Source organism: Hesperophylax consimilis, chromosome 8 (assembly GCF_061612785.1).
Source record: "Hesperophylax consimilis isolate HC1 chromosome 8, BYU_Hcon_1.0, whole genome shotgun sequence".
NCBI classification, from domain to species: Eukaryota; Metazoa; Arthropoda; class Insecta; order Trichoptera; family Limnephilidae; genus Hesperophylax; species Hesperophylax consimilis.
Genome location: NC_142843.1, coordinates 10,872,639 through 10,899,083, shown reverse-complemented (window position 1 = coordinate 10,899,083; position 26,445 = coordinate 10,872,639). Strand labels below are relative to the sequence as shown.

Below are 26,445 nucleotides of genomic sequence, written 5' to 3'. Positions count from 1 at the left end.
GCTATGGCAACGTTGGTAAGAAAGAATAAATAAACATTTTGGCACTCCGATTCTTCGACTGCACGACAATTATTTATGTTTAATTAAGATATTAATTAATTTAATATACACGGTGTCCGGAAACTCGTAGTACAAGCGGGAAACTGGAGAATCTACACCACATGGGGAACCCAAAAAAACATCAAGTTTTTTGATTTGAGCATTTTCAAAAAAAAAAAAAACAAAAAAAAATATTTTTCGGCTATTTTAGGGTTAAAGTTTTTTCTGGTGTTTAGGGTTGAATAACAGATGTTTTAACCCTGCAGAGCAGAAATATTTTATGATTACACCGGGTTAAATGAAGGGTGATTTCAAAATAATGCTTCAAATCCGAGTTTCTTCATTTGTTTTACTTTCAAACAGTTTTAATTAGTTGGGTACTTTGATCTTCAGTAATAATTTATAAGAATTTGATTAAAAAAAATTAAAAATCAACTTCAAACTCGATTTACTCGATAACGAAAGCTCAAAAAAAAAATATACTACAAAATCGACTCCAAATGTGATGTAGATTCACCAGTTTCCCGCTTGTACTACGAGTTTCCGGACACCCTGTATAAGATGTGTATTAAATGGGACTTTCCTTAAGGGTAAACGCAGTTTTGCATTTAAAATTTAAAAGTTATAATCTACGCGTTTATAAATGGCGTTAATTTGGTTACTTTATTAAAATACACTTTTTACAAGCTATGCTTAAATATATTAAGACGATTTATTTATTTGCGCACGTACATACTAAATATGAATAAGAAAATTCAAGTCAATTCTTTCAAGAAAGAATTGAGTTTACAAATATAATATTGTATCGGTGATTTAATCCAACAAATAGTTTATTGGCTTTAAACAGTACAGAAGCCCTATATTTTAGGAACTTACACCACAAAGCAAAGGACCAAAATTCGTTACACAAAATGGAATAAAAAGATGGTAATCAATTGGAAGTCGCAAAGTTTAGAAATAAGGTCGAGAAGCCCTACAAATCCAAAACACGACAGGGCCATCACCGAACCCTGATTTCACCCCCCTTCGGACATTGAGGGCTTCGTGACCAACTGAAATATATCACAATGGATTTAATTAGCGACGGTGTTGAATTACTATTTTAAGGTTTAAGTAACCCCGCCTGCGACCGGTACATAAAACTCATTCACCGAAAAAAATCAATCAATTTTTATGCGAGCGCTCGCAGTCGTATATAACGCGTTGAAATATGACTACACGCTTATGCAACCTTATTTATGAAATGTAATAATCCTGCAAGCATGACATGTATATAATGTGATGCAGAGCGCTCGATTCCTTGGCTCTCAGCCCAGAGGTCATAGGTTTAGGACCCTTGAGGTGATTTTTCACAAAAACGGCGATATACAATTACTATTATTTAATACCCGGAGAACCGCAAAAATGTTAGTTATTTTTTTAAAGACTCTCCTATCAAATTAAACAGGGCTTAGGTGCCAAAAGATCTCAGGGACTAATACTAAATAACATACAATAATATTGGTTATATCACAATCCGTTTCCGTTTATTAGAAAAACGAAGCATGGAATAGTAGACCTAGTAGACCTAGTAGACCAGTACTGCCGTAGCGCAGTGGCTTGCGTTGCTCTTTGACCAAGGGTAAATTGTAACGTTTCGGTGGGTGGCTGATTCGATGCCAAGATATTTCATATTTTCACTAATTATAAAGCTAGTTAATTAGTTGTTAACACAAAAATTTATCATTATTCAAGACATATATTAAGCAGCCATAAATTTCCAATATACAGGGTTTTCCAATAAGAGGTGTTATTTTGATATTCAATCGTAAAAAATCAATGGTTTCGTTGCTTGTGTGGCACGTAGCGCCATCTTGTTGAAAGTAAACGTTGTCCAGATCAATACCATCCAATTCCGGCTATGAAAAATCATTAATCATCCCTCGATAAAAATAAACAATCCATTCACCGTAACTGTTGATCCAACCTCATTTTCGAAAAAGTAATGTCCAATGACTCCGCCGGACCATAAAGCGCACCAAACAGTCACATGTTGAGGATAGAGAGGCTTTTCAACAATAACTCTTGGGTTTTCCGAGCCCCAGATGCGACAATTTTGCTTGTTGACGAAGCCACCGAGGTGGAAACGGGCCTCATCACTAAAGATGATTTGCTTTTGATTCACTCAAGTGAATTTTAATAATTTCAATGCGTTGTTGAAGCGTGTATTGTTCCATTTTTATTAATGGCGTAGTTTATACTTGTCAAATGTCAAAAAATCCTCGCAAGAGAGATTAATGATAGCATTTCTAAAAATTACTGATATACCTGCCCGTTAGTTAAAGGCTTCACACGTGATGTAAAACCCTGAACTAACATTATCCATTCTGTAACGTGGTACCATAAGATAATTAAAATAACATTGTAGTATAAAGGCGTGTTGTCATTTTTATAGAATTAGGCATCTTTACCACTTACAAAACCCTCCTACACGGAGAGAAATCAATGTTTGCCCTCACGAGTAATTAATAAGAGTAAATAAAAATAAGAATGTTTTATCGATTTGTCTTGACAATATATCATGACCAAATAGAGAAATTTCGTTATAATGCAATTTTCGTGAACACGTGTCCTGACATCAGGAAACCTGTTAGTTCATTCGTAAGGCCTGCAATCCCGTTTTTAACCGGAATTACCAATAATTTGAAGAGATTCTTAATAAATTAACAATATTAATTTTTCTCCGTGTGCACGCACACCTTTCCATAGAATCAAAACCAAATATTGTAGTAAATGAAGCGTCAAAAGAAGTTTTAAAAAATCCAACAATACTGCCAAATTTTGTCTAAATATACTAATGTTTATATTAATTATAAGGTTTTTTTTCAAGCACGCATTTTCAGAATATATTTATTGACTAGACTTATAATATTATAACCTATTATACCTACTGGTGTAAGTACTGCCACGTAATAATAACCTTATACAATATTTGATAATTGGAAACGAGGCTCCGGGAATTGAGCGTTTTGCGGCCGCAGACCTCCCACCCGAACCTGATCAAGATTGATGAGACAGTTAAAGTAAAATACCTACATTTGTATATATAAATAAATTGTAAGCTCTGAAACGTGCAAATCTGTTATTAGATTTTGCGCGGGGGCGGGCGGTAATATCCTTACGCCCACGTCCCTTGTTTAGGAATACCAAACGGATGCGGGCGGAACTTAGAAACTTTCTTACTGTTTAAATTAATCATCCGTTACAAAACAAAGCAATTTTCATAAAAATATTTTAAGAATTATCGTTATTTATTTTGGGGCACAATTCTGTGTTGCGCTTTCTCTTTCTTTAGTCAACGTTTCTGACAGCTTTACAATGTGCACCATCAGGGCAGATGTGTGTAACGCTGTCCGAAACATTGGTTAAATAAGGAGGAAGCTCAACACGGAACCATACCCTAAAAATGAATCACGATAATACTTCTTCTGGCCGCGAAAATCACAAAGAATTTAAAAAAAAAAACAGAAATATGCGTGTCCTAGAAATTCCTGACAGGAAAAATGTTCAAACTCAAAGAATGACTTTTCAGATAAGATTACTGTGCCTTCAATGTTCATAGAAGTCGCAGAAAACCCTCTATCCAAAACCCAGTTCGCTTCAGCCCAGGATCTCTTAGAGAGGACGACTAAGAAAAAAAGGTAGCAAACCATCTGGTTACTAAGCTAATTCTGAATGTATATTGATTAGTTCTTCGATCAAATACTTTCTGATTCCCGCATCGCTTCGTCTCTTACTAAAATCAGGACGAGGGATGGTATTGGTTAGTTGTTCACCCCGTCGCTCTGGCTTACAGATGTGATCACTGAAAGGGATGTCACAGCTGTAATGAACGATATAAGGTCATGTTTTGCTCTAGAAAATTAAGTTACCTAACTGGAAGGACTGACTGCAGCGACGGAGATCAGCTAACGATAGTGAAAATGAACCATATTACGTTACTTTGGGAGGAACAAACTTCCCAAAGACCATACAGGTGTAACCTGTTTCCTCAGTGAAGCCATATTGTGGTTGTTAAAGTTAATTACACTGTCTTACTATTGTTGAACTGTTATAAATACGTGTCATATTTCCAAATTGATTGTACCTTTTTAATATTATACTTTATAATTTTATAATAAGCCATATTCTAAAACTTCCGATAGTTGTTTGGTTTCGGTTGCCTCCTGATTGTACCTTTTTAAAATGTCTGTTCAGAAGATTCTCATTTCTTAGCACTAACTGCCTGCTGTTTTACATTATGTTTTAGTTTTAATATTCTTGTTTTGTTCTGTCCTGCCGTTATTGTTATTCTAAGTTTTGCCATCACTTTATATAAACAGTATATTTAGTGTTATAATTTTAAGAACATGACCACTAATACTGAAGTTGTTTGTTTAAGTTTGTTGTAGTTAAGCGCACTTGAAGTGAAATGGCACTAAACTGCGCTATATAAAATGCCATGTTATTATTATTATCATTACCCAAAATAAAGATTCAATTGTGTTCACCGTTAAAATTGTGCATTTTATTTAATAAACCCCTTACAATATGTTTTTAAAATGTCAACATTATTTGGAAATAAAATTTACACCACTATAATAAATGAAACTAGACACTACGCAAACACTTTACAAGGGTGTATCGTGAATTATATTGGGGCCAAATAATGTATTCTTGGCGTTACTAGCGCTGTCGAGGTAGGTAAAACAAAATAACGCCAGGCGAGGCTGTCGTAAATCTCGAAACGTCCAGCGAACATGTCGGGAATTACGTGGCCCGCGACCGCGAAAGTTGAAAATCTTTAACAATACATTTTCCATGCACAATTCCAACCGAAGCGATAGGACGGACAAAAAATAAACGCGAACGAAAGTGCTCCAGATTCAATAACAACAAAGCGCACATTTTTTGTGATAATCTTAGAAATAATAGATTCAAGAGAAAATACCATGTTACTTTCCACAAGAATACAACCAATTGCTCGTAGTTTACGTGCTATAATGTTGTTTCTGCCGATATGCCTATGATCTGATTCTTCTTCTACTTTTGTATGGAAGACTGGGTGTATCCTGACACCGGAGATATTCCATTTCTTATCTATCACACCGTTTTTGTTCTAAAATGTTCGATAAGAATATTTCTATGGAACGATGTTGAAAAGAAGGCAACCGTGAAAATAATTGCCTTTTTTAAACCATTTTATCACGGAATAGTCTGAATCGTTGACAAATCAGTTACAATTTTAAAATTGTCAATTAAAATAATTTTCGATTAAAAATAATATATATTATAGGTACTTTATCGCTTGTCTGAATTATTTACACCAGTTCCAATTTTAAAAATGACATTTAAATTTAAAGCAATTTTGAGTTCATTGAACCAGAGTTACCCGGAATGTACAGATAACCGAGATTATTATTGAAAAATGAATGAATGAATGTCTGTAGCGGACGGGCGGCAACGCCGGAGACTTCAGCTAGCCCTATATAAATAAAGACGTTTAACTTTTTCATACTTCAAAACATAACACCTAATTGTTCATTATCCATTCTGTTGATACTACTTGTTCGCGCAATATATAGGGGATTGTTAGGTATTGTTAGGTAGGATTGTGTGGATGCCCACAGGCTTAATGGACAAGTGTAATGTCAATATAAAATCCTGCAAATGTCCTACCTACCCTTTTACCCATCCCAAAATGTCACCATAATAAAAGGATTGTTGCGACACATGTAAAATCGGACAAGTGGCGTCAGTTGCTCATCAGAGTTCGTAGTGATAACTAATATCAGACAGGGCGATTATACATATATTTGTGAAGTGAAATCAACTAAAACTCCTGGAGACGTGTGATAATCATCAACGGGTGAGTCCATCTTTCCTGCATTCCAATCTGGGCTTATCTTGTGCTCCAGAAGCCCAGATTTATACCTTTTTGATTATTGCACTGTCCATCGGGTTTGTCGGATGCATAAATCGTCCCATAACCTATCATTCGGTGTAGTTTGGGACTGGTCCTTTGGGCGTGTGGCATAGGGCTTTGCTCTGCACCACCTCTAAAAATATAGTGGAGTCGCATCTTCGCGACACCACTACTAATATCAACGGTGTTATTATCCAGTTGCGAAATGGGCCCAGTTTGAAGCCCTGCGGTAACCCGGACAGCCAAACGGATAAATGAATCATAGGCGGATCTCGGCCGACTCCTATCCTTTAAACTTACATTGTCATATTTCCATATAAAACTCCTAAATTCATTACCTTTTCTTCTGCATTAAATATCAATATCAACGATGTAATTAAATTCAGTTTGCGAAATGGACCCAGTTTTGAGCCCTGCGGTAACCCGGTCCGGGCCGCCAAACGGACAAATGAATCATAGGCGGAGCTCTGCCGACTAATTTGTTGATCGCCTGATCGCGGAGGAGATACTGCGATCTACGACGCCCCCAGTCTAAATGGGCAGCGAATATCATTACTACCTGGCGCCTGTTACCTGTTAGCTGTTAGCAGTTTCGGGCCGACCTGTGATAACAAGGGAACGAGAATCTTTTTTTTGGAGCAACAACGATAATAACACTTATTATAATGTGTGAGAGAGTAACATTGAAACTGATTTAAAGGCTTTTTTCATAATAATATATACTATACTAATGTTTCCAATTTCTCCCGGTTTATTAATAATAATAATAAAAACCAATGTTTTGATGATTTATAAAGCGCCATTTTTGGTGAAAAATCACCTCGAGGGCGCTGTACAAATATATAATATTTTTCTACAATGATCTATCATATTACTAATCTGTTGTAACCAAAACTTTACTACCCGGTTTTACTTGAGTTCACACTCTTTTTTCGAAATGTTTTTCGTTTTATCTATGCGTATTTCACAACTTCGTAGTTCATGATGTAAGTGATATTGCTAGCAAATAGTTGTGTTGGCCTAGAAAATCCCGACAAAAACTTGTGAAAATTTCACTGAGTCAGAGCTCGCCGTTCAACTGTTTTAGTGATACAGAGTTCCTGCTTGGCAGTTCAAATAAATAATCAATTTCAAACATGGATTATAACAATCAAGTGTCCATAAATGTATGATTCACATTATTTTTAGGTAATCCCCATAACGCATTGTAAATCTCGATTTGATATCTCCTGATAACAGGTCTAAGCCAGAATGATAATCGTAATATATAATAACACGCCATCTTTGGAATTAATGGAGAGAAATTTAAGGCAATTAAAACTGAAGTTATGCACCGCCTTTAATGCAGGTGTCAGTCAAACCAGATAGAGGAGATACCAACGTGTAGACATTGGATAGAAATCCGAGCAATTCCAGAACACAGCCTGAAATTCCACTTTATATAATACTGCATAGACTACGCATGCACCTAAATGTAACTCATCGCCTTGCTGAATTTTGCCGAAACACTGTGATCAAAATTTCCTGATACAACTACCAACTATTGTTTTATGACTTTATGACTAAGTCTTTTCAACCTCATAAAAATACAAACAAGAGAAAAAATGCATTGTGCCCATTAACCTTGTTATCTTTAGGACATTTTTATCGTATTTATTCATATTCATGTCAAGGATGTCAAGGCATAAACAAATGAAACAAATACTAAAGGCAGAATATGAATGGTTGAAGAAAGAAGTAATGTGAGCGAGGAGAGAATTTTGTGGGGTTCCCTAATCTCACCCTCTCTCTGTCTGTGTGTTTTTGTGTTTTTAAATATCTCTAAAACGTAGGTAGAGATCAATACTAATAGAGATGTTTATGATAGATTCAACAGCATTTTATATTGAATGTTAACCGAAGAGAACACACAATCTACGTTCAACATCTCCAACTCACCGACCACTAAGCATAAAAACAGGTCACCCTTAAAAATAAACAAACAAAACGAAAGAGATTTGAATTTCAAACAACCAAAAATAAACACAAAGCTGTGGGTTACAGCTTACAGCAGAACAAACCAACAAACCCATCTCGACGTGAAGAGTGTTCAGAATTACAGGCTTATGAGACGAGCCTGAGGTTTAGGAGATTTTTTTTCTATTCGATTCATTATTATTATTTATAGCAGCCGATTATGTTTTAAGTCGGCCACGGCGAAGAGGGACGTGATAACGGAGAGCGGGACGGAAGCATAACAAGTTCGCTAGACTCGAAGCAAAAAATCATCGGTGACCTATATTCGTGGACGACCATATTGGCATTTTGCGGTTTTTGGCGCTTGTGGGATGGCTTCGGTTCTCATAATATTTACACTGGTAAAAGAAACACGCTCACCTATATAATGAGATTGGATACAATTAAATTTGGTTCCTGCATGAGGTTTGATTAAAACTAAACCTGAATATTGGGTTGCTTCTGGAAAGCAACAAATTTTTTGCATAGTGATTGATAAAACGGTCTATTAATGTATATAGTATCACGAGAAGAGCATTTTCAAATACAAAAATAAAAGAAATCTATTAAACCATAAATAACATAGCCTAAAAGGCCTTTGAATTTTAAATAACACTAGATATATTCTACGTTTCTGGCAATGCATACTAAAAAACATGTTTTTATTATGATGTGCCTATAAAACAAACTATTAAGCTAGAAAAATTTCACTATTCCGTTCTCCGTTAGCTTGCTTTGTATTCCAATGTCTAAAACAACATTATAATAATTCGTTGTATTTACACGACATTACCAACGGTAAACGATTTGATACCAAATAGAAATCAATTCACGGATTATAAAATCTTGTCATAGGTTGGAGATGGACTGGATTCAAACAACGTGCTTAGGATGCTCTAAAACCCGAATGAAAAAAAACCATGTTATGAATACGGTGTCACATTAGCATCACTAACCAGAGCCTCTGACAATCGTTATTCTGTGACAATGGTTGTGCTGTGACACTCGGCCTAACGAATAATGGTATTATGTGTTATTATTTATGTGGTATTAAGAACAACGTTATGTTTTATGCTCCTATCAAAACACCTATCAAACCTGTTGCTGCCAAGTACGACCTAAAAGCACTTAATGCGAGAAACGAGAAGGCCACGAGAATGACAAACAAGAAACTGGCCTTTTCGTTTTAATTTTATAGGTGTACGCGTTACGTTTATATACGATAGATTTCATGGACTATTCATTTATAAGAACTTCAAACATGGGCATAAATTTATTTACTGGTTTTGGTTGACAGGTGGGTTTGCAAGGTCAATAACATTTATTAGCTCAGAAATTAAAGAGCCAATATTGAATCCTAACTTAAACAATGCTTTGTTGCAAAAGATTTTAATATTGTGATGTTAATTTTATCGATGATTCACAGCTATCACGCAAACTGGTAGACTACTATGTTATTCTTGTTAGGTCATCACATACATCTGTCTTGTCTACGAAATATAACGTATATGTAACGCGGTGTTAGCACGCCTCTGGGTAAAATCAAAACACTCGAGAGTAGGGCGGATTTAGTTGCGATCGAATTTCACAGCAGCTACCGACTTACTCTTTTTTCAGAACAATGTTATAATGCTCAGTGAAAATGTCTGAGCTATAAATAACTTTTAACTCTTTTGTATTGATTACAGAAAACAACATAATAATATGTGTATTGCAGTTGTTTGATTTGTAACAAATAAATGAAAATTCCTCAAATAATCTTCAGACAACGCTTACTCAAAACATGATAAATACAGATACGTTTCTTTTACATTACATGGGCGATATTATATTTTCTTCTGATGGTGTTTTGGTCGATTTTTTACTTGTATTCTTACTATGGCTATACAAATTAACAAATTATTACTATAATGATCTTGCCACTGAGAGATCAGTTTCTGTTACATGCACCGCTAACGAGAAGGATGAGGAAGATGTTAGACAGGAACTATCAAGGCCAATTTGACCGGTCGGTGGCTGAGTTGACATCGTATCCCACCCAAGCGTAGTGTGTTCAATTCCTCGGCTGGCTATGTCCTCCATCACAACACAAGCAACATTTTAAGCCGAAAACCGAAGGCCGAAACAAATTACTAATAATTACAAAGTCAGCGCTGTCGCTAAGTAAACTTCACGGTTGAAATTAGTCCAATCACTGTGTTAATTTAATAAATATGCTTGCGGTAAAATAACACAGATCAACAGTCAACAACAATCGCCGCCGTTTGTAAACTACAATTGGTCGATGGCACTGACTTGATCACGTGACACTTCATCGTCCTTAGATATGATGAAGAGAGAACTTACATGAGATCAGGTCTGAAGTGGTGGATGAGCGCGCAGAAGGCCAGCCCGTCTCTCCACGACGTGGTCATGTTGTCCACCTTCACGCCAGGATACCCGTCCGTGATGCGACGGCACCACAGCTCCAGCGCCTTGGTTCCCTTGCGCTCGCTCATTGCACTTTCCTGAAGAAATACAACAAAACATGGTCAGAAAGGTGCCGGAATTAACGTGTACGTGGCACTATTTAAACATTAAAAACGATCAAAAGTCTTTCATGAATTTAGTTAATCAAGCTTTCTTGGTAAATATTTACAATTCCGCCGTGCATAATTAATTACTAATACCGTAAGAAAAAAAAATACCGGAATTGGAATGTAATTCATTTCAAATTATAACTAGCGCAGTTCTGTGAACAGTAGACTTCGTGTCATGTTGATTACTCCGGCTCGACAGCTCGCTACAGTATCAACATTCATGCAACGCTAAAGCGCCCTGGCGAAATAAAAAGTTATTATCAAATGCGGCTACCACCTTGACAGGATTGACCGGACACGGAACACACAAACAATTTTCAGACAAACGAAATGCAAAGTGGTCGAGACAAAACAGGATTTGGTTGTGCGTAGCGACGCACAACCAAATAATATTTTACGTATTTTGTATGGCGGCCATCTATCAAGAACCATTATTTTTTAATAACTGAAATAAAGAACCTAAGAACCAACATATTTATTATTTTATCCAAAGTTTTGATACGTATGTACACAATGAACAGTTATAGAAATAAAATTACAGTGTAGTGTGTAGCAAAAAATCCCACAAAGGCAATTAATTATATCACAATTGTAATTATTATCACAATCCTATGGTAAGAATAAAACAAAAAATAAGCTTCAAGTAAGTTTTGAATATAAATATGAGTTTTAAAAGAGAATGAAAAAAATAACCTAAAATTTGTCATTATCAGTTGAAGTATTAAACCAGACATAAAAATAAGGTGCCTACAGTCTATGGATATATTTTTAAAATAGGTTTTATATTATAAAACAATATACAGTCAACTCGACAACAATTCAAAGCAGCGGGGTAAGGTGAAAGGTGTATGGAAGTGACAAAATCTACTTAATTATTTAATGACGTATCCCATTCCCTGTGTCAAATACTCTAAAAAATCATAAGCCGTCATAACTGCATTAACAACAAAAAAATAATAATAGTTCATTATGCACCACTTTGCACGCAAATCAGTTCAAAAGTAGTCATACAAGATGGCTGCCAGGCAATTTCCTCTCACCATAGATTTGGCTTCAATTCCATTCATACAAAATCGCACTAACCCTCTGTCCAGGGCTTTTTAGGTCCATATTAGTATGACATAAATACTGTGCATTTGTTACAATCAAAAACAAAAACTGATATAAGTAAATACTACTACAGATGACTATTGACTTATAAGATAAATATATCTATTTGGAAGTATTTCGTTAAACAGGTATTTATGTTCTTAATTTGAGTTTCTAAGAAGAAATATTGTATTTTGGTAGTTTTCTAAAGTTAGTTTATTCTTCATCCAGAAAGTGTTGTGATGTGAAAGGTCTGCGTTTTCCTGTGGTTGAAAAACGTAATATTATATACGTAATGAAGGATTAAAATAGCTTACATAACCCTTTGCATGTTCATAGGTTAACAGTTGTGTGAAAGTTTATAGGGAGACTGACAATGTGTGCATGTCTACGGCAACCGGTAGGTTTATTCATCTAAATAGCGCGTTTTTTATGTTTACTGTGATAAAAGTTAAGTAATTCCAGTACCCCTTCGAAAATAGTTGCTCGAAAAATATGGTACCTTGTATATTTTTCTCCCTGCAATTTAACATTTTTCACAAAAACGTGCATGACAAGCACAATTCAAAATGTAACTCTGGACACCGTAGTAGCAAGCACAGCTGAAAAATGGCCCCATTTCTAAATATATAAAATAGAAGTCATTTAATTATAGCTGGATGATGGTATTCCGGTTACACCAATTCGATTACGTAATAAGTTACGGCATACAATAAGGTTATCAAGATTTTCATAATAGGGTCATTTTTCGAAAATCTTCCAAGGCTAATTTAGGAATATTTAGGCAGGGTTTTAGACTTGTATTTTGTATAGAAGTATCATATCATATATAATTAATACGAATTGAGCACAACAACATTAAACAAAATAAATACATAAAAGAGCAGGTACCAAGTCAGGTACCTAGATACTAGCTTTGTGAAAAAATAAATAAAGATGACTAAATATAAATAAAGGTTTTTATGGTGTGTGATTATAATATTACATAGCGTTATTGTATTTATCACATTATAATAATCAAGAAAGGAATTATGAAATCATAATGATTACTCAAGGCGATTAAACCGAACTAATTAATCAACTAGATATAAGATACCAGTGTAAGTGATGTTTTACAGTTTATAATATTTTTGTGCATATCTCGTTATTTAAGTTATTGGTATTTCTGAATGTTATTGGTATTTCTGAATTATTGGTATTTCTAATATTTATAAAAAAAACTGTAAAAATCAACAATCAGTGTATGCAAAGATAAATGATATGTATGACACACTTTTTTATTATCATATAGTAAAAAAATAAACCTCCGGTACTATGACCATACGGGAACTTTCTGAATAAAATTTTGAGTAAATAGCGTTCACCAAAACGCTCAACCCATAGCAAATTATAAGCATTTGAATGTTTTGATTTATATAAAACTAAAAAAATCACTTCACAACATAGTAACGTCAACCGATTTTGAACAAATTCGTGTTAGTACTTTTACGCGTGCGCAAGAAATGACAAATCACAACCTATATTATGTTTCCAGAGATAACTGAAGTTTGCAGGTAAATCCAACAGAAGGCCACACCATTATTGTTGTAATTTAACACTTTAATCGATGTATCCGCGACATTTTATACATAAAAACGATATAAAATCAGCTCGGACTACCGACGTGACACCGAGCTCCCGAACGCTAACGTCAGACTAATGTGAAGCAGATTCCTGCCTTACCGACCGAGTTGAGTGAACGTCGAATGACCGTGAATACGGCTAGGTATAACAAAACATAACCATTCTCGATGTGTGCATTTTTAGTCCTTACTTACCTACCACCTTTTCGTCGGATCGATGAGCTTGATTATTTTCTTAATATTTATTTTTAGAGGAACGAATCTAATCTTTATTTAGAATTGGTGGAAAGTTTTAGAGAAAAGGGAATTACACTCTTGTTGTATTTCATTATTATCTGCCATTTTCCATAAACGTTATAAATAAGTAACTTACCGCAATTCTGTAAATACGTAGATAAATACATAGTTTGAGTTATTATTTTTATCTGGTGTACGAATATTAAGTAGATACCTACCAACTTACTTCAATTTTTAAAAAATCAAATAGCAAAAAGGTTAGGTAGGTACTGACTCGAAATAAATATACATATTAGCAATATTCATTGTCAATATACTCATAATTATAGGTAAGCTATACGGCGTACGCTATGTAAAAATTGGGCAAATGTATTTAAATATTTTAAAAAAATAAATGCTAAACGAAATAATAACAATAAACCTGCTTCTACCAAAGCATTTTGCAAATTAAAACTGCTATTTTGAAGTAGGTAGTCTGTCACCGGCCCCACCCCTTTTGGTAATATTCTCTTACCGGTGGACATTATTACTATAATTAATAATTTTATGTAGGTAACTAGAATATGTAACTACATAATATGATCCATAAATAAACCACTCACATAATCAAAGACGCCAATATTATAGGCCATTCAGGTTTTACGTTTGTAGCCAATAGACCGATAAAAAATTACATAAGTACGTACCTACTTATTATGAGTTTTATGTATTTTGTTTTGTGATTTATAAATTTAAATTGAAAATGTATTCTATTTTTAGAACGAGGTAGGTAGAGGTAGGCACTACATTCATGCCTGTGAAGGTACCTGATATTTTATATAATACATTATCAGTATCACTTAGAATAGTATAATAATATACATATATCACTCAGTTCTTATTATTAATTTCGGTTGTGACTAAATAAAAATAAAAATACTAATTTCGGTCGTAACTCCGTCGGTTCAATGAAATCTGTAACTTGGATTTGATTTGAAATTAAGTTATTAAAATTTTTATTATATTTCGTTTTTTACTTCATGCAAGAGCAATCTCGTTGAGTTTCAAAACCCATTTTAGAACGGGAAGAATTTAGAGTACAGTACATAAGTGGGAAATAGGTACAATTCTACACAGGTATTTTTAAATCCAAAATATTAGTTTCACACACAATACAGAACAAAAAAAAAAAATAGGGATTAAGTAGAAAAAAAAAAACAAGAGAAAAGCAAAAAAAATCATAAGCAAATTGGTAAACAACCATTGATGTAGTTGTATTTAGTCTATGTAAACAACATAAACGCATTGTGAGAACAATTGAGAAAAGCGATAAAGTAGGCACCTACCAAAATTAGTATATTTTTCTTAATCAATTAATAACTACAAATTTTAAATTTGTATTTCTTTTGTTTAAATTTTCACATATGTGGTAGTTTTTCATGTTTACTAACGGTAAATTTCTGACGGTCTCTAAAATTGACAATGTTTGTCTTGGAAAGACAGTGATTCTGAGGATTTTTTTTTTTTATAAATACTTTCTCAAATCCTACTTCAAAAATTATAATATCCCGTGATTTTTCACTGATCCGAGCTAGTATATTATAAATTATCTATAGTGTATTCAAAGACAGAGAAAGAATAAGAACCTAACCTAACCTAACAATGTAAAACTTTCCACATAATTGTAGATATTTGTATACAGCATTGTATATAATATATGAGTGAAACTGCCTTATTTTAAAATGAATGTTTTAGATGGAACGTCAATATAGCATGTAATATTGTTGAGCAAATTGAAAAGTGCATTATTTATTGTATTTATAAGATTTGAAAGCTAAGCTAACAATTACAAATAATAAACACAATAATAACTGATATAATTTCTCTAAATGTAATGCTACAAATAACTGGCGATTAGTTCCGCTCGGGAATAATAGATAAAATTATAGCATTACCATTGAAAACTATCGATCTTACAATCAACGGCAATTGACGGTAAAACTTTCATTTTTATTGTCAGCTGCGGCTTTGAGCAAAAGCCTAAAGTTGGACACACACGGCAGAGCCAACAAACCAAATGGCCCCGCGCCGAGCCGAAAATCATCCACGTGTTGAGAAAACTCAGATGGTTCGGCGTGGATTGACACGCTCCGCTTGATATTCGGAGAGTCCAAAATCCACCGAGCCGAGCCAAAAAACTGTGAAAAATTTCCGCGCCGATGACTTACAGGCTCTGCCGTTCGTTTAATCGCCGAGCCAAAATCCGTTCGGTATGAATTCAGACCTCCAGTCGCAACTTCAAACGGACGTTATTTTGTCAAAAAATAGATGATAGAAAAATATATTCCTATTTTATGTATCTACCAATATTATTTCTTGCTACTAAACGCTTTTAAAGTGATTTTCAAACGAAAACGGTGCTATAGAAATGATCGCGCTATTAAATAAACCCATTTTATTATGTGAATACCCTAAAAGAGTCGCAACTGCTGCCAACCAATTGGGGTTTGTTGTGAGGCTGAAGATAATGGGGATGGCTATTTAGATCTGGTCACCAAATACGACTAAAGCCATTTCAAGCAAAGTTTCAATTCTGAATGGTGTTCTTACACCAGGGCGATACGGAGAGTATCTTCTACTCTGGAACGTGCTATTATACTATTTTAAATGATTAAATTGTGAAACAAATAAAATTTACTTGAGCACGCCGGGATTTGACCCGCGATTTGTGTATTGATCCTGTGTTAATATTTGTAAAATATTATCTTCATCAATTAAACTGGCGTGACTTGGCTCGGTTGCGTGTGTCCCCCTAATTTAGACCTCGTCCAAATGGACGCATTCAAATAGCTCTGTCGTGTGTGTCCAGCTCAAGACTCGACACCAACCGATCAACCAACAGTACTCTAAGGTTTACAGGAAAGGTTTTAGTCTTTGTATCGATATTGGTACACATTTGATCACAGAGTGGTTTTCGAGTCAACACTTTCTTTAAAAAATGCAGAGTTTTTGTCTATTTAAAAATCGACTTCCTGTCGGTAAATACAAAACGAAGAAAACTTTCTTGTGTGTCACAGAATGTTATAGACTTATATACGAACTTTAAAATAGATAGCTTCAACATCTTTGTTTGCAGCTCAATTTGCATATTTAATATGTTAACTTTCAAAAGTCATTTTACTTTTATATCTATGGGTATCTTTATTACATGATCAAAGCTTTTCAATTATTAACATTCAAGTTGTGGTTTATTATCTGGTATAATATGACTTCTAATGTCACCGGCCATTTCTTCCATGTTTATAAAACCAATCCCAAACACATTTATGGTCAGTTAAATCTTTCTCTCAATCATTATTTGATTGAATTGGATTTAATATCGTGAGAACATTTTCTATCTGGTGAAGGCGATCTTTGATAAGACAGTAAAAGAAATCTTTCTCCTTTGAAATTAGATTCTAATTCTAGAAATTAACATACAAGATAGGAGCTTGGATGCAAAATGAGAAGCGCGGTTTTGCATTTCTATAAAAACTTGTTCATCTTGTGTAGGAAATTTCTTGAAATATGAATATCTGTGCCTTCAACCGCATCAGCGCTTTATTTAGAAGATGAATTAGTAAACAATAATATCTACTACATGATACTATAATTTGTTTGTAATATTAATTGAATAGTGTTTTATTTGTTCAATTGTTTAAACTTATCAAGATAAATACTTATTAAGATAAATTCTAATCATGTAGTGTTATTCCGCTCTATACAAAATATGATTTTCTTCTTCTAGACACGCTCATTAAAGAACACAAATATATATTATTAAAATAAAAAAACCAGAATTAATGATGGCATTTCCAATTTGATGTGTTTCAATAATGTCTCCTGCGTGCGAACTGTATTAAAAATTCTCTAATGAACAGTAAACAGTGTTAATCTAAAGTGACCTCCCTTTCTGTATATTATCTGCTTGTGTAGAGTATATATAAATAATGATGCATTCTAAAGCAGCATGACGTTCATTGGTCAAATGCAGTGTAAATATTATAGTTTTGTATTAGTGATCGACGAACCGGTGGATGCAATCTGTTGAACATAAGTTGATAATAGTTTGACTAGTCTATAGTATACATTCATGAAAAACGGCGATATACGAATAATTCAAATATTATAATTGTTATTATTATTATTATTACACGCCAAAAATAGATAGTTTATAGTAGGCATCCCAAATGGGAGTATGTTGTGAGGCTGGAGGGAGTGAGGAAATAAAGGAGATCAAACAATGCTAAACTGAAGTCAAATATGTACAAAAAATAATGCATTATTTGAGGTGTTGAAAGGTTCAGACTTGTACCAACTAACAAGAGAGGACGAACCGCCAAACAACTCGGTCTTGGCACACACTTCTTGCCTCATACACATTCATACATCGTCTCTTTATTCAGACTTGTAAATAAAGGAAATATGTACTGTAAAATTTGATGAGCACTGTATGGGGATTTTTTCATTTGCCAGAGCTAGTGAAGCGAAGTGAAGTGGGCCAGCTCTGAAATAAACTCTGCTTTAGTGTCTATATGAATTGTGTTGATAGAGTTGGATGGGATGGAATCATAATGATCTAGTTTTAAAGTATTGACAGTGAGCATTCCTACTCTGTTGCCATGGTAATTGATTGAATCAGATTCATCGAATCGACATTCGATAAAGCAATGTAAGCAAGTCCAGCCCAACACCCAAAGACGGCAAGATACCAGATACCAGATTCCATATCACGCATTGTTGGTAATAGAATCAATTGCTCTTGCGATACAATGGATAATTTAAATTGATCAAAATTCAATGTGCCACATTACGTACGTTCGATTGTCCGGTATTAATCAGTCAGCATCGCCACACTGCCACCAGCTTTTCCATACAGCCGATTTCTGTAGCGGGCCATTCGAATTAAAAAAACTAAAAACCCAGCCATTGTTGCCCCGAAATGTATTCAAATTTAGCAAGCTGAAATATTATATTATGACAAAGAACGCGATGTTTCGTTGCAATATTTTTCTATCTTTACAGGAAGTAAAACTCAACGTTGTTTATTCTGGTTAGTCATACTCATAAATGACTCTTCTGACTATTCTGCTTTACTGCAGAATGTGTATAAAAGTCAATGAACTATTATCGTCATTAGCATTTTACAGGGTAATAAAGATTTATTGAAACTACGATTGGAATCATAGGTTCACATAAGTTTTACTAAAAGTGCCAGAGTCGCTTTATGAAGGAAAACATACTTGAAATACATTTAAAATATTGCTAATTTATTAAAAATCTATTTTTAAGTAATAATTACAAATTTTTCACTTTTAGCAAACACTTTGTGGGTATACATAATTAAAATAAAATAATTTTGTTTGAATACCACTTTATTATATATATTTCTAACCAACCGGTTTCAGTTCAACCCTGATGAAGGTTCGGGTTGAACTGAAAACGGTTGGTTATAACCTATATATAATAAAGTGGTATTCAAAAAAAGTTATTTTATTTTAATTATTACAATAATTACTGGCTTGAAACAGCTATAAAATGAAAAAATCTTTCGGGAAAAAATACATGCCGCCGACGGGGATAAAACCAATACCTCCTAGATCCCCAAGGCCAGGACACTGAACCGAGATGGCCGCCGCTAAAGGCTGATGAGTATGGAATAAATAATGTAATTTCTTGCCAATTATGGCAAAATATGAGATAATATTATACTAAATACAGACTGAAGTGAAAAAAACATAGGTAATTGCACATTGGGGAAATTTTTTTGACGGGTAATTAAATAAGAGAAAATTTCCTAGTTAAAAATCATTCCATGGTGTCACGGGGGTAACGATTGAACCCGCAGTTTTCTGATTGCTGGTCAGGTGCTCTACCAATTGTGCTACGTCGGCTTATTAAAAAACTCGCCAAATTATTCAATATGTACAGATTTTTTATCATTCAACAATTATTACTTAATAGATTTTTCAATTTATAATTATTATAATAATTATTGCTTAAAAAGAATACGTTATTCTTTGTGCTGTGCAAAATAACATTTTCTCTTAAACATTAAACATTAAACATAGTTTAACATTAAAAATAATATTAAAAATCTCTTCAAAATTATTCCTATTCCTGTTAAAAACGGGATTGCAGGCTTTTAACGACTGAATTGATAGATTTCCTAATAAACTTTCAGTAAAACACGAATATGTTATAGCGATCTCGGAACACATGTTCATAAAAATTCTGATATTTTCGCATATCTTCATTATATAAACGCAGGATGGCCTACTGTCACCTTTTTAACAGGATTTTAATAAATCAGCAGTACTCATATTTCTTTGTGTAGGAAAACACTAGGAGCTCACTTGTGTTATTAAGATATAGATATAGATTGCGGTACTAAAAAGATTAATAAAGTATCTTACAGTGAAATAATAATAGTGCAAAGTTATAAGAACGTTTAATTGAGAATAATAACTTTAATTCCTAAAAGGACTTAACTCCAATCAACGAAATAAAAGATTGCAACCCAATGTTGAGATTCATTGTGTTATATTATTATTAATGTTAAAAAGACAAGTTCATCTGATCCAATCGATGATCCAACAACTTTACGTAACATGTCGCACAACTCTACAATTGGTTTCGTTTAATTTGGCATTGAACTCAATGTTATGAATAGCAAACGCAGCAAAGCTCATCTGTCAAGACGCGTGGATTATGTCACACCACGTAACCGACTTAATCAATTGATTCCGTAATGAGTATAGCAACGTGTTTGCCAAATAGCATCCCGAGTATCGAACCCGAGTCCTTGATCTTTGAGTTGAAGTTTAGATCAACTGTAAAGTCTGCTCCGCCAGAAGATCTGGGAACTGTATAGTGTATGGAACACACGTTTTTAGATTTCATGATGTCACCATAGATGTGTATACACTGAATGGATGTCACCAGGATTTGCAATGGCGTACGATGGCAATCTGGCATGATGTCACTGCAAACGTGGATTATTTTTTGTTTTCCTCACTGGAGAGGCAGAGTTCAGAACGCATTTAGATAAAGATCCACGATCATAAACAGACGCGGTTAGAGTGACGATTGAGATCAAATCGTAAATGTGGAATATCCCTGAGTCAGCAGGAAAACTTCAACGTTCAAAACCAGAACCTGTGAACAACATCTGAATAATATCAAGTTCCATGTCCCCGATTGTTGCATGAGGATATTCATATAATTTGATTTGAGTGATGAGGTTGTTAATATTTCCGACGTCTCTACAAACGGCCCAGGTGAATCACGCAAAATATTACTAACACGAGGAAAACGCGCAGCAAATGTCCTATTGAGTTTAAATGGGGGAAAATTATAAAAGTACCTATTCGACAGGCATCTTTTTATAATAATAATAATTGACCAATTTTCGTAACGCCAATATTGTCAACCATTACAACGGTAACTGAGCTATAAAAATAACTTGTTTATTTAAATATACTATTTATCGTCATACAAGCATTTTATTCAAAGATATCGCAAATTGTCATGCTGTGAAAAGATTCAGATTGTGGGATAAAGATGTACGAATAATATACCTGTAAATAAGTAGATTATTTGTCAAATGTGACATGTCCATGTTTATGTTCAGTTGAGTCAGAAAGACAAAGCCATAAAACCAGCAATAAACATCAAAATACTAAACGATTGAAAACATCAATCAATATTACAGTAAATGGTTAAATTTGCTTTCGCAAGAGCCTACGGAGAAACGTGTTTCACGTCTGCTGGAGAGATTGACTGTTGACTATAGGGTCTAGGTACTGTCAACCTGATCCGACACCAAACAAGTGCGACTCATTAAATTAGACCCGTGATTTTTTAGAAATTTGATACCTAACATTAGCAGAAAATTGTCTGTTTCAACTGCACCTTTCCCTTCAACTTCAAGGCAGACAAAACCTACCTAGAATGTTTAATTACTAGATATTCTGATAGCAGAACTTTATCGAGCCTTTCTTTTCTTCTGCATCTCTGGTACTTTGATATGTTTTATATAATTTATTGCTAGGTACTTTTATTGGCTTACATTTGGTATTGTAAATAGCCGCTTTGAGAGTCTACCGTAATAACTACTTTTACGTGATTTCATTTATCTGAATGCACATACCTACAATCTGTAATACGGTAGTTTAAACTGGTACCTACTTTGGTAGTTTAATAAATAAATATCCAAAAACTTTCTCTTTTATATATTATTTGAATCATTCGAAGTCATATCAAATTAATGATTATATCAAATAATGTTAGCATAGAATTATCACCAAAAAGAGGTACGTACACGGCGAAAAATGAGTACCATTTCCTAATAAAATATTAGTAATTCTAAATATATCTGAACACGTGTACACGCAGATGGCCTTTGTCCGAATAAATATAATGGAAAGCGAAAATATTATTATTTTGAAGAACACGTGTTCCGACTTCCTCAAAAAAATTCATGCTTTATTGAAAGTTTGTCAAATAATTCCTGTTTTTAACAGGAAAACGAGTAATTGACCTGATTTTTAATAAATTAACACTATTTCATATCAATAAGTGTACTGTTATTCTCTTCCCATAAAGTAAAACGTAAGCTTATAATCATGAAATCAACATATTATTTTGGAATTATTTTGACTGCGTAACTCTAAATAGTATCAATAATAAATACAATTGATGGTCACGTTAACCATCAGAAAACCATTAATTATTGATATGCATGTAATTAACTACCATTAATATGACTTTAGGTTGGTACTTTGTTAGTACTTGCATGTGATCAAGTAGGTTGCCAGATCATATTAAAATAATTCCCAATGGCCGTCGTGAAATGAAATAAAAAAGGAAAGTACATACCGTTAGACAATAATTAATAAGACATTTAAATTCCGGAACAGAGGAAAGTGCTTAATGACACATTTCTAATTAAATACAGTAATTGAGAATGTGTCATTCTACGCATGAGTGAGTTCAAGCAACATGTCAAAATGAAACATGAATAAATTTAATATTGAAAATACGAACACTGTTATCAGAATATTGTAAATCAATGGTATGTTGTTGAATAACAGAAGGAACTAAACAAATAGTCATTAATTTAGAGAAATTTCGTAATGCAGAAGACTTTTCTCATAAAATTCGGTAAAAATAATGTACAAAAATAGCGAATGCTGTAAAGAATAATTTATTTAATTAAGAGAAAAATTGATAAATCCACATTACATTTTTAAAATTAAAATACATACTTATTATTTTTAGATAACGAACGAAAATCCGTGATTTTCCGGATATACAAGGACAAAAATGAGTATTACTAATCTCTTCCTGAAATACAAATATATTATCACGATATCGGAATACGAGTTCATAAAAATCATATTTTTTTCGCATTCATCATTATAAATATATTACCTGGACAAACGTAGATGCATGGACATATTAGAATTAGTTATTCCAATATAATAAAAACTTACCAAAAGTTTATCAGGAACTTGCCGTAATTTTCTCAGTGCGAGTCACATGGTATCTACATATCTACCGAGTATGTAGGTAAGGTAGCAATAATTAGAATAAAAAATGTACCTTTTTGACACGAAGTTAGTATAACTTATCCTTACTCATTTCAGTAAATATCTCCCAAATTTTTATCGTGAATACTCTCGTTGTGGATTCCGAATTATTATTACAATGAATTGCATGAAATTATAACTTTCAATCTCTGCAAAGAATGGCTATCGCCATTGTTGCTACATTTGTCATTGTTTTTGTTATCTGCAAGTTCGTTTGTGATACTTTTTGGTGGTGGTGGTACTTATGTTGGCTATGAAAAAATTACAGGAGAAATAAATTTCTTGCGGAATAAAAATAATATTGTTTTGATTTTTTAATATAAAAGCAGTACGTATGTCTATTCTACAGGTATTTTAATGGAGCCTGCTCTAAGGATCTAGCAGCATTTATCCCCGGTGCATCGGTGCACGTGAAACTCGCCGTATATGAACGGAACACTCGTTAACAGTTGGTGTTGAATCAGGTTAAAAACGGGATAGCAGACCGTTCCCTGATAAAATTTTGGTCTTGATAGTATATAATAACGAAATGCGGAAATATTAGGATTTTTAGTGTTAACATATTCGTTTTTTTCTCTAAAATTTTATGAGGAAACCCTTAAATGGCCTGCAATCCCGTTTTTAACCGGATTAACAAGTATTTGAAGATATTCTTAATAAATTAGCAAAACGTATTTTTCTCCGTACAGTTAATTAAGTTATCAAAACAACATACTAACGTCCACAATGATAGCGTGATGTTTCTTAGGAGGTTATTTTTTTGGTTTGGCTGTTGTTGAATGCCACAGATTTATACTCTGAGGATTGTGGTTACTATCGAGAATATCTCTCATTTAGCGAGCTGAATCTCGGCGGTGATTGTCCCTATTCTCTCTCCTCCAGTTCAGAGCAAAGTATCAACCAACGTAGGAACCTACCATGTAACTTCCTACATCTACATGTTAATCTTCTCGCGTTTTCACTCTTATTCGCCGACATAAAATTGGAAAGTAGACGGAAATTATAACCTCGATAGTGCTACAAACGTGTGTAATTAAGTATTTTTAACTGATAACATAGTTCAAGTGAGAATAAATGGCTTTACATATTTGAAGAGATGACAAGCGAGATAAAAGTGAAAAGAATTGCGTGAAATTTTATGTGACTTCGTAATTCGTATTTATTTGGAATTACACAAAAATTGTGACTAACTGAAGCTTTCATTTTGTAGTCAATAATATTTTTCGATTCATACGATAGAAAGAAAACACAAGTTGATAAAAGCACGATAAGCCTAGAGTTAATGGCCTGTCTGTGTCAAACTTTTTCATGCGCTTTTTCATCTAATGGTTCAAAAGTTTTGATCGGGTGTACAGTGTACAGCGTACAAGTTCACATGGTTTGCAGTGTCGACGAACTCGGGAGGTTGCAGGCTACAATGTGTATTGTTAATGGGATAATGCCTGTATTTATTCACGTGGGAATATAGTAATTGTAAACATACGGAACTTTGTCAAACGCACGCTAAACTTTTACAGATGGGATACATCCAGGTTTGTAAGCGTTTGTTTGTAGGCTGTACCTAACCACTACAAAGGCATTGTCATCAACTTTTAGTAACAAAGTTACAACATTTGACACGACAACAGTCACTGAGAAGAAATTGTCGGACAAGAGTCTTCATTATTCTCGGTGCCTAGTTTCTACATCTGACAACAATCTCAACACGTGATGATGTGTTCAGCTTTGTACGGCTGTTGTCACACGGATACTCCCGCTTTGTTTAGGAGAAGTTTTACTCTTTGGTAATCTGAATCAACGTCCCAATCACATTATGAATAAAAGATTTTCGTTGAACTCTCATTAACGATGTTAAACGTGTAAAGTTTATAAACTAGCAAAGTATCTCCGAGCTCAGCGTGTAAATTAGAAACATTCCAAGACCAGGGTAACTAGCACGGTCGATTGATAAAGGTTTTATCGATAATATCGGTAACTTGTCTTCTTTCCCGAGCTTGACTGCAGGTTACCAATGAACAAACAACACTTCACAACGACTAAGTGGTCTTAATTCATTCGACGTGTACTGTTGTTTGTGTGTTAGCCATCTGCAGTTGGGCTCGGGAACGATGACAAGTTATCGAATATTATGGATAAATTCTTTATAGATCAACCGTGCTAGATACCCTGGATTGGTTTATGAAAATTATTGGGGTGTTAAAGGGTCAGAAGGAAAATAACACTTAAGCCGGAAATACGTCGGTCACATACGTCGCAGTCGGCTTCGTACGGTAATAGGTAGGATAACGAATGAAGGGCTACGCAATTCGCATCGCGTTGCGTACGTAGAGAATATAATACATCAATCGCTGTGTACGAGGACCACCGGCCCAGCTTACTTCAAGCAAAAGCTACTGGTTCGTTTTAAAATCGATTAGGCATATATGATCACTGCAAAAGAATGTGAGCAGTAGAAAATGTAGTTTTATTTGTAGTGAATTTACAAGATTACGTTTCGAATAACTTGGGTTATAATGTGTCTTATTTACCGCGCGCTGCGAATCGCAATGTGTAATGCGTAAATAATAATAATAGTTTAATAGTATTAACACAGTTTCCTTCCCGTGTTACAAAGTAACAGAAATCATTAACATTAGTCAGTGGTGTAACGAACAGGTCTAAAAATGCCATTTTTAAACTTTCAACACTGCACATTCAATTCATGCTCACGCTCGAATGTATAATATATTACACGTCGTGTAATATTCGGAATCTGGTCACTAACAAAAATCCTCCTTATGTAGATGACGATAAGGTTGAAATTCCTGCTAAGTACGTTTTTATTTTAAAAAAAAATTCGGAAAAAAGTTTGTTTTATTTTATTTTGTGAAGTTCAAGCACAAATAATACAATGTTTTCCATTTATAATGATAAATTTGGAAAGAATTTTTTTTTCTTCATATTATACAATAACACCATAACAGATACAAGGGGTTCGCGAGTAGAAGGTTTTTGCAGTTAAAAACAGTTTGTATAGGTCTAATACTTTATTTTTTTTTGACCTTATAAAACGTCTCACTGTTTCAAAGACCAATTGTGTTCTACTCGCAGTAAATAATTAAGGCATTTATAATATTTTTAAGCGGAAAAAATTTCAAAACAAAAACACGTGATATTTGATTATTTCGCAGTGCATCGCCTTTAGCAACCCATTTTTTGTACTGCGGTGCTAATAATTCTCAGTTTTGATTTAAATTAGGATTTTACACTATATATTATTTGGACAGATAATAGAGAACGTTCCCTTTGGCGCAATGGTAGCTTGTGTGAAATCGATATTTATATTTTTA

General features: G+C 34.0%; 1 protein-coding gene across 3 annotated transcripts in view; it reads right to left on the bottom strand.

Moving 5' to 3' along the window:
• Window positions 1-26,445, bottom strand: part of MICAL-like (protein) — a 206,057-nt gene that overhangs the window by 136,320 nt on the left and 43,292 nt on the right. For 2 of the 3 annotated variants that reach the window (XM_089634859.1, XM_089634861.1), the window contains exons 1-2: window positions 13,164-13,326; window positions 10,325-10,485 (exon numbers count right to left, since the gene is read on the bottom strand). In XM_089634859.1, the coding sequence (XP_089490985.1) occupies window positions 10,325-10,476 (152 nt within the window). In that variant the 5' untranslated portion in view covers window positions 10,477-10,485; window positions 13,164-13,326. Of the gene's footprint in view, window positions 1-10,324; window positions 10,486-13,163; window positions 13,327-26,445 lie in introns of those variants that run through there. The other variant, XM_089634860.1, reaches the window with a different exon arrangement.